Source organism: Mustela nigripes, chromosome 14, assembly GCF_022355385.1.
Source record: "Mustela nigripes isolate SB6536 chromosome 14, MUSNIG.SB6536, whole genome shotgun sequence".
Classification (NCBI taxonomy): Eukaryota; Metazoa; Chordata; class Mammalia; order Carnivora; family Mustelidae; genus Mustela; species Mustela nigripes.
In genome coordinates, this window is record NC_081570.1 from 55459041 (window position 1) to 55472563 (window position 13523).

General features: G+C 45.1%; 1 protein-coding gene across 3 annotated transcripts in view; it reads right to left on the reverse strand.

The window, feature by feature from the left end:
• Positions 1 to 2653: 2653 nt before the first annotated feature.
• GNG12 (G protein subunit gamma 12) overlaps positions 2654 to 13523 on the reverse strand; it is a 127566-nt gene continuing 116696 nt past the window's right edge. For all 3 annotated transcript variants that reach the window (XM_059375082.1, XM_059375080.1, XM_059375081.1), the window contains 2 exons: positions 8260 to 8378; positions 2654 to 6548 (listed from right to left, as the gene is read on the reverse strand). In XM_059375082.1, coding sequence (XP_059231065.1) covers positions 6423 to 6548; positions 8260 to 8352 — 219 coding nt within the window. In that variant the 5' untranslated portion in view covers positions 8353 to 8378 and the 3' untranslated portion in view covers positions 2654 to 6422. The remainder of the gene's footprint in view (positions 6549 to 8259; positions 8379 to 13523) is intronic.

The following is a 13523-nucleotide window of genomic DNA, read 5'->3' on the forward strand; positions in this document are numbered from 1 at the left end:
CCTTTTCTCTACATCCTCACCAATACGTTATTTCTTGACTTTTTGATTCTAGTCATTCTGACATATGTGAGGTGGTATTTCATTGTGGTTTTGATTTGCATTTCTCTGATGATTAGTGATTTTGAGCACCTCTTCATATGTCTGTTGGCCATCTATATGTCTTTTTTGGAAAAATGTCTATTCAGGTCCTCTGCCCATTTTTAATTAGATTGCATGTGTGTGTGTGTTAAGTTCCTAAAATATTTTGGATATTAGCTCCTTAACAGATATATGATTTTTAAGTTTATTCTCCCAGTCAGTGGGTCACCTTTTCCTTTTGTTGATGGTTTCCTTCACTGTGAAAAAGCCTTTGATTTTGGTGTAGTCCCAGTAGTTTATTTTTTTGCTTCCTCTACCAAGGAGACCTATCTAGAAAAACGTTGCTAAGGCCAATGTTAAAGAAATTATTGCCTATGTTTTCTTCTAGGAGTTTTATGGTTTTATGTCTCATATTTAGGGCTTTACTCTATTTTGAGTTTGTGTGTGGTATAAAAAGTGGTCCAGTTTCATTCTTTTGCATGTAGCTGTCCAATTTTCCCAGCACTATCAAAGGGACTATTTTTCTCATTGTACATTCTTGCCTCCTTTGTCATAGATTGACCATATAAGCATGGGTTTATTTCTGATTTTTTTATTCTGTTCACATGCCAACTTGTGCTTAGACTTATCCTTAACCTCTTCCCGGGGGACATTAATACTCAAGTCTATCAGTGCCAGGAATGCAGCAGGTATTGTTGGCCATGGTTTTCCAATGAGTGACTGCCTTAGGCTCGCCCCTAGTAAATCATCTTATGGAACCACAGGGCGCTCATGATGTCACAGGATGAATATCTTATGTCAGGATCAGATTTAAAGTCTTTTAGTGAATAGGGCTGTCACTCTCATGTTAACTAAAACTTACTATTAACTTCTTGTTCTTTCCATAGTCCTCTTTTGTAGTTACAAGGATCTTCTACCCATTAAGTCCATTAGCATTTTAGGATGACTTATTTGGATTGCATTTTCCTTCAGGACAAAGAAAATATTGGCTTCTGAAAAAATTGATAGTTGAAGTGGGGGGTTCCTGAGACCAGCTGTACATGTTTGTCTAAGGCTGGCCTACAGTTAAATGGCCTTAATAGACATGAATGGCTCTGATAAGGAGGCAGTAATTGGACAACAGAAGGGCTCCTCTGAAGGCATGATCATCGTTTACTGCTTACAGTGGTAAGGGGTATAAAGTAATCAGTAGGACCATGTGCTAAAGATAAACTAAAGGCAATATCCATTCTAGGTTGTGCAAAGATGGCTATAGCTAGGTGTAAACCTAGGGACAAGGAGAGAAGGGGGGAGAAATCCTCCACAACTGTCTACCTAGCACCTAACATGGCTTAGAGTGACTCTACAAATGTATATAGCATGTTATAACTGACCATCTTGCCAATGAGAAGCTAATCATCCCCCCTATCTAGGAAAGCAGGAGGGTCACATGACACATATCTCCACACTAAGCTACTGCCAGCACCTGTAGGTATGAGCTCCTTATTCATAACATTAAGGTAGTATAACATTTTATCTGCCATGTGACTTGCATAGTCTACCCTTTCCACTGTACTCTCTTCCCTCACCTTGTTTTAAACTCACCCATACCCAATCCCATCTACCCCCCACCCCATATAATTGTCTTCCATCATGAGTTATGGGAACTTCTGGAAATTTGGTTAGAGCCAGTGAAAGTACATGTCAGTTGCTATCTGCTTTTCATAACCAAAGTATCTAAATTCTTTCGTCCTTTCCTAGAAAGGGATGAATGACTGTCTTTTGCTCCTACCCTCTGTACTGTATAAGTACTGATTCTCACAAGCCTGGGTCATATCTGTAGCTACCTTGTCCATAACCAGACCCTCATTGGCTGCCTTTTTTCCCTTTCTGGATAATGTTCTCCCTTCATTCCATGGGAATTCCAGCCTTAGAAGAAGGGACTAAGGAGGAGGCAGGGTACCTTTGGCAAACACTTGGGTGAATATGAGTCATTGTGAGTGTAATGGCCTTTTCATTTGTTATCTGTTTCCATGGTCACAGCTGGGTCTCAGGATGGGAAACAGCCCTCCACACACTGGGTATCATTACATCACTCCTCTTAGTAACCTCTACTGCCTTCCTGTTGCTTGCAGCATAAACAAGGTAGTATGGGAGGTATTCTGCATACTAGTTTTGAGCCCATTCTCCTCCTTTTTCTTCACTTTCTCCCAAGACTTCAATCCAGTGCTTACAATGTTTTCTTTTCTCAAGACCCAGTTCAAACATCACCTTCCTTGGGAGCTTCTCAGACTTCACTGATGTGGAGCTGGTTCTCCTTCCTCTGAGATCTCACTGTACTGTATGTTCACCTTCTCACATGGTACTCTAATTACTACTCTATGCATCTGCCATTCCCACCCACCTTGCTCTTGACGATGAGCTTTGCACAGGCTGGTGTGAGTCTTACTCATCTGAGTGTTGGAGCCTGTGTTCAACATCTGGCTCTCAGTAGGTATTCAGACAATATTAACTGAATGAAGGAAAAGGGAAGAGAATGGGTCTTCTATCAATTTATTGAGCAACACACGGGTATGATAATACAGTGAGGCACTGATCCAGTAAAGAGAACAATGATGTTTTAATGAAACTTCTTTTAAATCTGTGAAGTACATGTGAAGTAAATGCTTTTATTTTTTCCATAGGACAGATTTCCAAACAATGATCACAGTGCTTAGGTTAATAAGATGCTGGACAGATGAGGAGCCAAAGAATGCTATGAGATAACAAAATCTCTCCAACTATGTATCAAATGCAGATTACTGAAACATCAAATGAATGATGTTTAGAATGACATGACTAAAAACAAGACATTACAGTCACCAAGTCCATAAAACTAGAAAAAGTTATATCACAAAAAGACCTTTCATAAGCTATTAAATGAGCATATATGATAGACAAACCAATTTTATATTTGAAGCAGCTTATAGCACCAACACATTGGCAGGACCTGTAGAGTGGGCCACTGGACCGAGGCATCGGAGGGGAGGTTGGGGCAAGTCTCCGCCATCCTCTACTTAAGCATCCTGTTTTACAGATGGTGAAATGGGGGCCCAGCGAGAGATGAAGTGCCTTGTCTGAAGTCTCAGGACATAGGGACACAGGATTGGCTGGAAAAGGAGCCAAGGCTACCATCCAGGCCACCCAACTTTAGGTTAAGTGCTCTATTTTAGTCTACACATAATTCTATATGTTTCATGTATTTCGTTCCTATTAACAGATCTACCATAAAAGAAATCAATACAATTCATAACACACTCCAGTATTTTATTTTATTGAGAAGGACTGACATATACTATAGTTCATTTCCTGGGCCTCTATAGATCTTCAACTGATAGTTGGGAATAATTAGACGACGCTTATCTTGGTTGTAAACTGGCTGAGAAGGCAGCATCCGAAGCCAAGTTTAGCATATCTTCTACTACCTAAACTGAGCTATGCCTCAAAATTACTAAGTCATTGGTAAATTTTTTTTTTAATAGTTTAAAATACAAAAACAGTACAGAGAGAAAGCAAGTTGGGTCCTTCCTTTAAAAGATCATTATGGCACTCCGATTTTAATAAGGTAAGGAAAGATAAAACCCTGATTCTTTTTAGAAGAATAAGTAACTACAACCTAGACCTTGTGAATGACCTGGTATAATGCATTTCTATAAAATACTTTGGAGTCATGAACTTTTGTCTAGCATATCTTGCCACGGTCCTGAGGCCTCAATGGATAGACTGATGCACTAATGAACATATAAGAATGAAAAAGAAGATCACTGTTAACAGAAGCAGCATTAAAGACAAAAGTCAATAATGAACACATTTAAATAGCTTCATAGATATGAAGCCAAGAAGTTGCAAGTATATTATGTGATTAAGTGTGTCTTCATAGTGGTAGTTGGAAAAACAACAATGCCAACAACAACACAACACATACTGGGTATTTGTCCATTATAAGCCAGCTACTGAAGAACAGTTTAATTGTAGTTCATAAGTTGAATAGAGCCTGATAAATAAAAGTGACTTCTGCATATCCTATACATAGATTTTCTTACACAGACATCTAGTTGAAAGTCAATCAACATTTAGCTACAATTTTCCCCCACTGGGTCCAGCACCCAAGGATGGGATATCACTTCTCTTGAACATGCCCTACACCTAGTTAGGAAGTTACATGACATTCACACTCCTAGCCTTTATGATATCTGACCAGCAAAAATGAAATCTTCTGGGACCTCGAGTCCATTCCTTACCACTACAAGCACATCGACAAATAGAGAGCAAAACATGTTTTGTTTTCCGTTAGGTAAAAAGGACATAATTTAGTACTAAAGATAAACTATGCTTGCTACTGAAAAGTTGCACATATGCCAAAAAGGTATAATAAAATTTCATAAAAATATTTAACAAACTGCCTCATAAATATTTAAAGAAAAATGTTAAAATCAGAATGAGAATAAGATTAGTATTCTGAAACGATCAGTAGAAAAATATACTTGTTAAAAGGAAAGGCCTCATTCAGTGAAGCATTAAATGTAATGTCTTTTTAGTGTACATTTCAAATTTCACCTTTAGCTCTCCTAAACAGGTGCCTCTAATTTACTTAGAAACAGGCCCTATTGCAAAACCAAGCGGTAGATGACAAGAGGTTAAGGCCAGTGGCATGATTTTCACATGATGTTGGAAAAGTGAGGGCAGTTCCCAATGCTGAACAGATAGGTGCCTGGGGAAATCCCGACTATATTTGAGCAGTTTAAAGACAGCCCTGCATTTGTTCCCCCACAATCAGCTTCATACTCCAAACCCAGACATTTTGATTTTAAAAGGGGCTTGTGTTGCAGAGCAAGATTGTACAGAATGAGGGAAAACCATTGTAGGTAATATCCTGGGGTTGGATCCTTTTTGAAAATAAGCTTTGAAATCCTTCACTAGTAGGTATTTTAATGAACTAAAGATAATTGAGAAGCTCAAAGGCTTGTGTATGGTTTGAGCCCTTAAGTGAGCATTTTTGTTTAAAAAAGGGATCCTTTCTCCTTCTTTGATAAAACTAAAATACTCTGTGGCCACAGGAGATTCTTCCGGGTGCCACTGGCAAGTCCAAGGATGTGAGGGCTCTGCTCATGCCTAGAGGAGTATTAAGAATCTGATGAGCACCTGCTGGAACCCTGAAGCCCCGGTACTGCACCCCCAAATCCAAGCCTGCCTGGGGGGTTTGTGGACAAGGTAGGAAACAACACAGCGGCCCAGCAGGTATTTGTAGTGTCTGATACCTTTGGCTTTTGTATGTTTCTTTCCCACCACATTCCACCCACTTGGGGTTGGGGAGGTGATACCACACCTCTGGAAACAGCCATTCGAGCAGGAGAGGAAAGATAATGGACCGGGCATCAAGGAGGAATTCACCAGGGTTGGCTAAGAAAGCAGCTGGCTTTCACACTTTCCTGCTCCTCTTTGGGCGGGGCTTACGTGCACAGTCTCCCTCCGAGCACAAGGGTGGACATTTCCGAGGTCTCTACCTCTAACCCAGAGAACACAAGCCCCAGGGCCACAGCTGCCCAGAGTCCTCCCCCGACCAGCCCCACCCTTCTAGACGTAGGATCACTGAAGCCCAAAAGGCTCCCTTGTGTATATCTCCTTAGAGGGTTTTTAGTTCAGTTTTTAATTGGTACTGTTGATTATAGCTTAAGAGGTCAGCACGATTTCTTCGCTACTCAATTACAGTGGCTACAATCTTTAGGATGGCCTTCACTGTCTGTACAGTAACTACATGAAAAAAAATCTTACCCACCTACATACAGCTCAAGGCAAAGGTATGACTTCTAAAGTTGAGGAACTGAGGGCATGGAGAAAGATTTTACTAAGGAAATAAGCATTGATATGTGTATATACAAAAACATATATACACAACACACTCCTCACGCAGGTACACTGTACAGTTGGCACAACCCTATTAAGAACATACTAGGATGTAAAGGTTTTAGAACTGAAGTCATTCTTGGCATTTTAATATAGACAGCTACTTAGGTAACTGAGGTCTGGATATAACTGGCTTTTTCGTATGTTTAAAAGGATATAATCATCTTTTTTTCAATGGCCCAAGCCCATATGACACCATCTTATCAAATGGGGAAAAGGACTGTTATTCTGGATGAAATCAGTAAAAGGTGTTTTAGAGAAAGGGCAACTTGGAAAATAAAGACGTCAGAGTCGATTATTCCAAGTTAGAGTATTTTAGTTATTAGCAGTGGTTACCAAATAAGCTGAAAGTAAATTTCTTCCAAGGAGCTGCTCAAAATTTGCTTTGTTGAGAAGAGGTGAGGAGCCATTTCAGCGTTCCTCTATAAGATGATGCAAGTTTTTTTATCCTTGAAAGGGTTTTCTGAGGTCGGTATCCCTATCAGCAAAGGGTCGCTCCTGGCGTGCTCCTCACAGTAGGACATGAGGTCCGCTGACGCCTTTGAAACCTGCCAGGGGGAAAAAAAACAAAGCAAAGAAACAAAATTTATTTACAAACATTGTGAGTATAACTGAACAGCGAAGCACTGGGCAGAGGACTGTTGGAGTGATATTCTGAGAGCCGGCTTCTCCGAGATTACTTGTGAGTGAGGAAAGGAAAAAGACGGACCAGTCTGGCAGCGCTGGCCTTTTTTCGCCAAGTGGTCAGACTCAAAGATCAGACAGAATGACCTCCTGTGTCTCCTGGTGTGAGCACAGATGACCTACCCCCAGCTGGCAGCTTGGAAAATAAAGTATGCCAGTATTTAACAGGAATCGAATCCTCAGCAACTCGGGGTAATTTCTGCAAAATGAGTGGCCTGGATTCTTCAAAAGTGGACTGTGTGGCAGATTATTATTAGATGATCCTGAATGTTACCATTGTACTATGGCTATGTAGAAGAATGCCCTTGGGTCCAGGAGATAGACGGTGAGGGGTTTAAGGGTGAAGAGTCACGAAGTTGCACAGAATGTTCAAGAGGCTTAACGGATAGGAATTGTGTAGGTGTGTGAGAGAAAGCAAATGAGCCAAAATGTTAATAATTGCGAATCTTGGCAAACACTATAGGGGTGTTTGTTGTTATAACTCTTCTATAGGTTAGAAATTTCTCAAAGAGCCAGAGGGGGAAGTATATAGGAATCAAGGCAAGGGTGTATCTTAGTTTGCATTTGAAACAAAACTGGATTGCAGCAAGGTTTAGGAACGGAATTATGGGCCTGGAGCCAATACTCTTGAGAGATAGTCAAGTTCTAGAAGAGCTTCAAGAGTTAAAGACCCAGCCTGGGAAAATAAAAAGAGGGACAAAACCAGAAGGGGACAATTCAGTGCCTTCCTCTGGCGGGAGTTTAAAAAATGCCCTCCCCTGTTCAGAGGCCGGGGTGGATCTCCCACAGATTCATCAGATCCGTGTCTTTAACGCAAGAAGCACTGGGCAGGTGAGGCCTGTCAAATACAGCCCAGGCAGCCTGCTGTTTTGAGGACAGGTGACTGTCCCCAGGCCCAGAGGAATGTGTCAGGTGACTGCTCCAGTTTCTAGGAAACAGCATTACTCACAACATTCCAGGGCACACACTGCCTCGTCCTCTCTTGGGATTTGGGGTGGGGGAAGACTTTGAAGTCAGGTGACCATATAAATGCCTTCCCATTTCTTCCAGATCTCAACTAAGGCTGGCATTATTCACGCTGGCTGCAGAATGTGTCTGTAAAATAGTCCACATACATTTAAAAAGCAGCATACTCTTAAAAAGAAGAGATCACATGTGTTGACTAGCTGTGCAATGCTAGCTCACCTGCAATGATAACTCTAGAATGCTTCGTAAATTCCAGAGGGATGACAAGGGTGCGTTCCTTAAGTCCATCTGGACCCCCTGGCCCAAGGCAGAACACCTAGATCGTGGAACTTGACGGGGCTCGGTCAGGGAAGGCGGGTCCTCAGGGGATCCTGTCCTGGGTTTTAGGTTTTTCTGTCCAAACAGAAAGGCTAACTGAGACACTTGGGCTGCCCTGTGCTGAAACTAAAGTCTGTGCCAGGCAGCAATGAGAGTTAAGACTCTGAGGCTCTTTGCTTGCTCTCGGAAATTCCTGCCCCCATCCCAGCTGCATTAAATGGCATTGTCTTCTCTGAAAAGTGGCCTCGCCTTGGGAGAGCAGAGGGGCCTGATTCCACCCAGGCTTCTGACCTTTATTCTCTCGATGGAGGCTTCCATTCTCAACTGTTGCACTGTCCTCCTGGCCTGGGCGATGTTGTTGGTGCTTGCTGTTTTGCTGGACATCTTCAACTATTGTTTCTACCTGAAACCTGAAAAGAACATCAATTGTTGAAGCAGTCCTAAATCTTTCGCTCCTTAGGGGAAAAGGGTGCACCTTCCCACTTCTCACAGGTAGTTACTAAGATGCCCTTCACCGGAGCTCCTACATAGATCTTTCGTTTGCAGTACTAGTCACCTAATCCGTGCACCCTGACACACAGCACAATGGAGGCTTTTCCAGCATTTTCTAAGAGGGGAACAAACACTGGTGGTAGTCGGGGGGCCTCCGGCAACGGTGAGCAAATGCAAGCACAGGCCACATTACGCACGCAGTTTAATATTACTGCTATGTACTTTAGTGGAAGGTTCGATTTTATTTCCTTTTGGCTCTCTTACCCAACTATTACACTGATTCAAGTCCTGGCAACCAAAAACAGTGAAGGAGAGTGCCTCTGGAGAACTTTGCACAAAGGGTGCATTTTTAGGTGCTATCGAGGTTTGCAATCGTTTGAGGAATGTTAGTTAGGCAGATAAGGAAGTTTTTATTCAAGGAAAAGTGGGAACCTTTCAACTGAAGGATTCTCACTGGCAGACCCATTGCAAGTGTCCAAGGGGATACATGGAGTGGCCTCCAGCCTGGAATACCAGTCTCTCTTTCCCTCCTTTGCCTCTGTCTGGCCTCCTTCTGGGGGCCGGGCCACTTGCTAATCCCATACCCCCACTCCAGGGTTGTGGGTTGGCTCTCCTCTTTGGCCTGACCCTTGGATCCGAGACTGCCTTTTTCCTTCGTCAGCCCAGCCACCTGGTAAAAACGTAAAGGAAACCTCCTGGACCTTGAGCTTCAACCCGTTTGCTTGTCCAAGGACATATTCCAAAAGGAAGGCTCAGGGGAGAGCACTACAGGGTGCTTCTGCCATATATGGCTAAGTTCTGTCCTGGCAAGGCGGCGACCAGGGGAAAGTGCAGAGCTGGCAGGCCTGGTACCAGTGTGGCCGTTTGATGACTCACAGGAACAGGTGGGCAGTAGGTATGCCTCCTCGTACGCTACAAGGGCTCAGCAAAGTCTCAGGGCACCCTGGCACCGGCAGCAACCCCAGGCTGACTCAACCTTCTGGAGGGGCTGCAGTGGTGCGGTCTATCTGCTGTAAAGGCTTAGGACCAGATAAGGTTGCAAAACAGGCGGCGAGCCCCAGGCTCCATGGAGTCCAAGCTGTGGTCTACCACAGGTGTTCCACCCGAGTTTTATGTCACGAGGAGTGCTCCCCAGGGCTCAGCGCCAAGACCCGGGTAGGGCCTTGGTCAGAAGCAGCTTTGGGTCAAATGCACAAATAAAACCATGCTTTTAGCTGCATTCACAATTCTGATATCCAGCCTCATCGGCATGCTGCACATTCCTGGGTTTGAATCCTTCCTCTGCTGCGTACTGGCTGGGGAAGCTGGGCTGGTTACTCGACCTCTATGAGCCCAAGTTTTCTTCTACATAGTTGAAAGGGAGGAGTGTGTCTGAGGAGTTAATTTGCTGATGCACATGTAGTATTTAGCCAAGGACCAGGGCGCTCCAAAAACAGCAGCTGTTCTTCTATTTATCCTTGGAGGTCTCTTGTGGACCTGTCTCCCTCCCCCCACCTCCCTGCCAGGGTCACTGAGTCCCTGGGATCCTGATGACCGGGCCTAGAGTGGGGGAAAGGGCTAAGGCATCATCCCCTTTTCCAATGCATCCCCAGGCAACTCTGCTGCAGCCCTGCCATGCAGAATGGAAGGGCTAGTGACAGCCACTGAAGCATCGCCTAGAAGAAGGAAGCCCAGCACAGCGGGAAAGAGGGAGGAGGAATCTTAGGGCAGGGTAAGGTGACCCTGCTTTATCTGAGGCCTTGGCGACCTCATTTCCATACACTCCCCGCCAAGCTGCCTCTTCCTCAGATTCCTGTCAGCCCACCCCACCCAAAGGAGAGGCGTAGGGCCAGCTCCCACCCAGCAGCCTGGCCCAGAGTGCCGCTGTGCTCCCAGGGAAGGCCTTCGGAACGGAGCCTTTGGAATGGGACCGAGGCAGGCGGCAGGCTCCCTGCAAACGCAGCAAAGTGCACGGTCCTTCCACAGTCGTTCCCTGCAGCACGCTGAGCTGAGCTCCCATGCCAGCTGGCCAGGGTTCTGAGGACTGGCCCCCAGCCTCCAGAACGCGAACATGATACCCTTCTGAAGGGCCTGCCTCCTAAGGACTTTCTGAATGTCCCTTTGGGGGAGAATAACGCCAAGCATTCTCTTCTCCTCAGCTTCCAAGGCACGAAGTTTCCAAGGCCTGAGTGAGTTTTCCTGCAACTGCTCCATCGTTCACACGCATCAAGACGGGTCATAACCAGCAGAGAGCTCACCGGCTGGCTCAGTACATACGATGCTGGGGTGGGGCCCTCTAACATTGGTGAGAAGCCGCAGCCAGGACCTGAAGGACTTTCTTTCTGACTGTATTACCTTCCAGACAAACAAGAGTGAGCAACTGCATGCTCGCAGGTTTCCCCCATGCTGATAGCTGCCCTCCGACCTGCTCCCTCCCTGCCTGCCTTCTTCCCTGCTTCCTTCCCAGGGACTTCTCTGCTTCAGGGAGAGTGGAGCCCTTCCTCCTGTCCCACCAGCTTTTCTCAGGTTCCCCAACTCAAATACAAGTTCTCTTCTCAAAGTCCACTTCCCTCTCCTGGCCTATGTATAAACCCACCCAGAAAACTAGTTAACGTTTAGGACAGGGGTGATTTTCACAGCTTTCCAGATGATTAAACACAAACAATTTCCTCCTAAATAGGAATAGCTCTGGCCAGTCAATTAAATGGGGCATGTGTGGTCATTCCTAGAAAAAGCTGTGTACTGGACCACTGGAAAACAACATAATCTCTTATACAACATTCTTCTTATAGAGAAGAATTCTACTGTTTCAACTTAAGCAGCCTCCAGGAGGGCCGCGCTGTTTTGGCTGTTGAACGGCGGTGTCTATGGGAGCCTGAGCTCTAGGCCAGGATTTCCTCCCAAGCTGCAGCTGCTTTGCATCTCCTCACAGGCAGGCTGGGACAGACCAGCCCAGAGAGCCTCTCCCACCCTGTCTGTGCCTTTGGAGGGTTTCTTTGCTCTTCCCTCAATGGCAAGGATGTCTAGGGGGCTGCTTGTGCCACCAGATGGATGAAAAGCTTGCTTTATTCTTACTTTAAGAATCGCTTCCAAGGCAAACAACACCTGATACTTCTGTGGAACCTCAGGGTGAACATGTTGCTTTCAGATGCAGGGCTCTGTGAAGCCTCCCTGTAAGCCTGAAAGCCGGGTGGCTGTTTCATCTTCATTTTAGAGATGAGGCACCTGAAGTTCGAAAAGCTTGCTCCAAGTTCACCCAGCATCTAATCCTTGAACCGGCTTGTAAGCCTTTCACCCCAGAAGCCACATTCCCCACCGCACCAAGAAGAGGATGCAATTCCAGTTAATCTGACCCACAAACACTCAGGGCAACGGTGACCGTGACCCTGATGACCCGAAGTCCTAGGCTTGCTGACTGCTCTGCGGCTGTGCACCACCCTTCTGGGCCAGAAAGCATCTGTTTGTCTAGTGCCCTGAAAAACAGACCTCCCCTCTCCTTCCTGCAAGCTAAGCAAGAATGTTCTCGCTGTCAGGAGCAGCTAGGACTGAGGTCAGCATCTGGAGATCCTGAGCCACTGGCGCTGGATCCTCCCCTCCCCCGCCCTAGAAGCGGGGAGGCCTGCGCAGACCCCCACTTGGATAAAAACGCGGCTATCGCTTCTGCGACCTTGTTCGCATTTTTACACGTGGCTAGCAAATTTGAATAAACACATGTGCTATTTAGTTATTCAAATACTTGGCATTAGTTCTAATGCTGTTGTTCATCTGAATTCTTAGGTTCCTAGAAATTCCTAGGAACACAGCTTCCCATTAGGGAAATAAGAGCACCTTAATCTTTGTCTGGAGGGGCCTGGAGCAGGGAGGGGGGGAGGATGGAAAGTGTGTCAGGGAGCTCACTCCGTGAAGCAGCAGCTGAATCAGAGGTCTGCTGGGCTGGCCAATAACTGAATCACTGGAGTGAAGCCAATGTTGAGTAAACACACCCCTTCTGTGTATAATAAAAGAGCAGGGTTAAAAAAAAAAAAAACAGGTTTCCACTTCCCCTCTGATCTTGCCTTCTACTCTCTATGTTTTTTATTTTTTTTTTAAAGATTTTATTTATTTATCAGAGAGAGAGAAGGGGAGAGAGCGAGCACAGGCAGACAGAATGGCAGGCAGAGGCAGAGGGAGAAGCAGGCTCCCCGCTGAGCAAGGAGCCCGATGTGGGACTCGATCCCAGGACGCTGGGCTCATGACCTGAGCCGAAGGCAGCTGCTTAACCAACTGAGCCACCCAGGCGTCCCAACTCTCTATGTTTTAATGTCTTACCCTGGCTCTTTGTACCCCCTCATCCATTAAAGGGGTGTGGGCAGCAATGCCAGTCTCACAGGGTTACTGGGAGAACAAATAAGCATCTCCCCATACTGTACTCTACACACAGCTATTTAAATAAATGCTTGGTCCCTGGGTTCACCGACAAGACAAAAAATCATGCGTTCAGTGAGAAATGAGAAAAATGCACCCAGCAAAGAAGCAAAAGAAGAATTTCAAGGTAGTGTGATAGAGTAGCAATATCTTTCTAATAGGTCTGATAGGGAGTGCAACTAGACTTTAAAGAACACTTACTTTAGGGGCGCCAGGGTGGCTCAGTCGGTTAAGCATGTGCCTTCCGTTCAGGTCATGATTCTAGGGCCCTCTGATCGAGCCCCCTATCAGGCTCCTTGCTAAGCGGGGAGCCTGCTTCTCCCTCTCCCTCTGCCTGCCTGCCACTTCCTCTGCTTGTGCTCTGTCTCGTGCTATCGCTGTGTGTCAAATAAATAAAATCTTAAAAAAAAAAATAAAAAAGAACACTTACTTTAATAAATCTCATGAACATTTATTTTAAATCAGAGCCCACAGGCTGAATGCAGGTAGGTGTGTTTGGCTAGGCCCCACAGAGGGTTAACTCAAGTAAGTGTGTGTGTGTGTGTGTGTGTGTGTGTGTGTGTGTGTGTTTTAACTTTGAATTGATTGTCAATGTTTGAAAAGCTGAGATATTTCACTTCAAGACAAAGATTTCGGGAAAAGTCAAAATCTTACAAAACCAGGCTGGGTCTGAGTAGTGG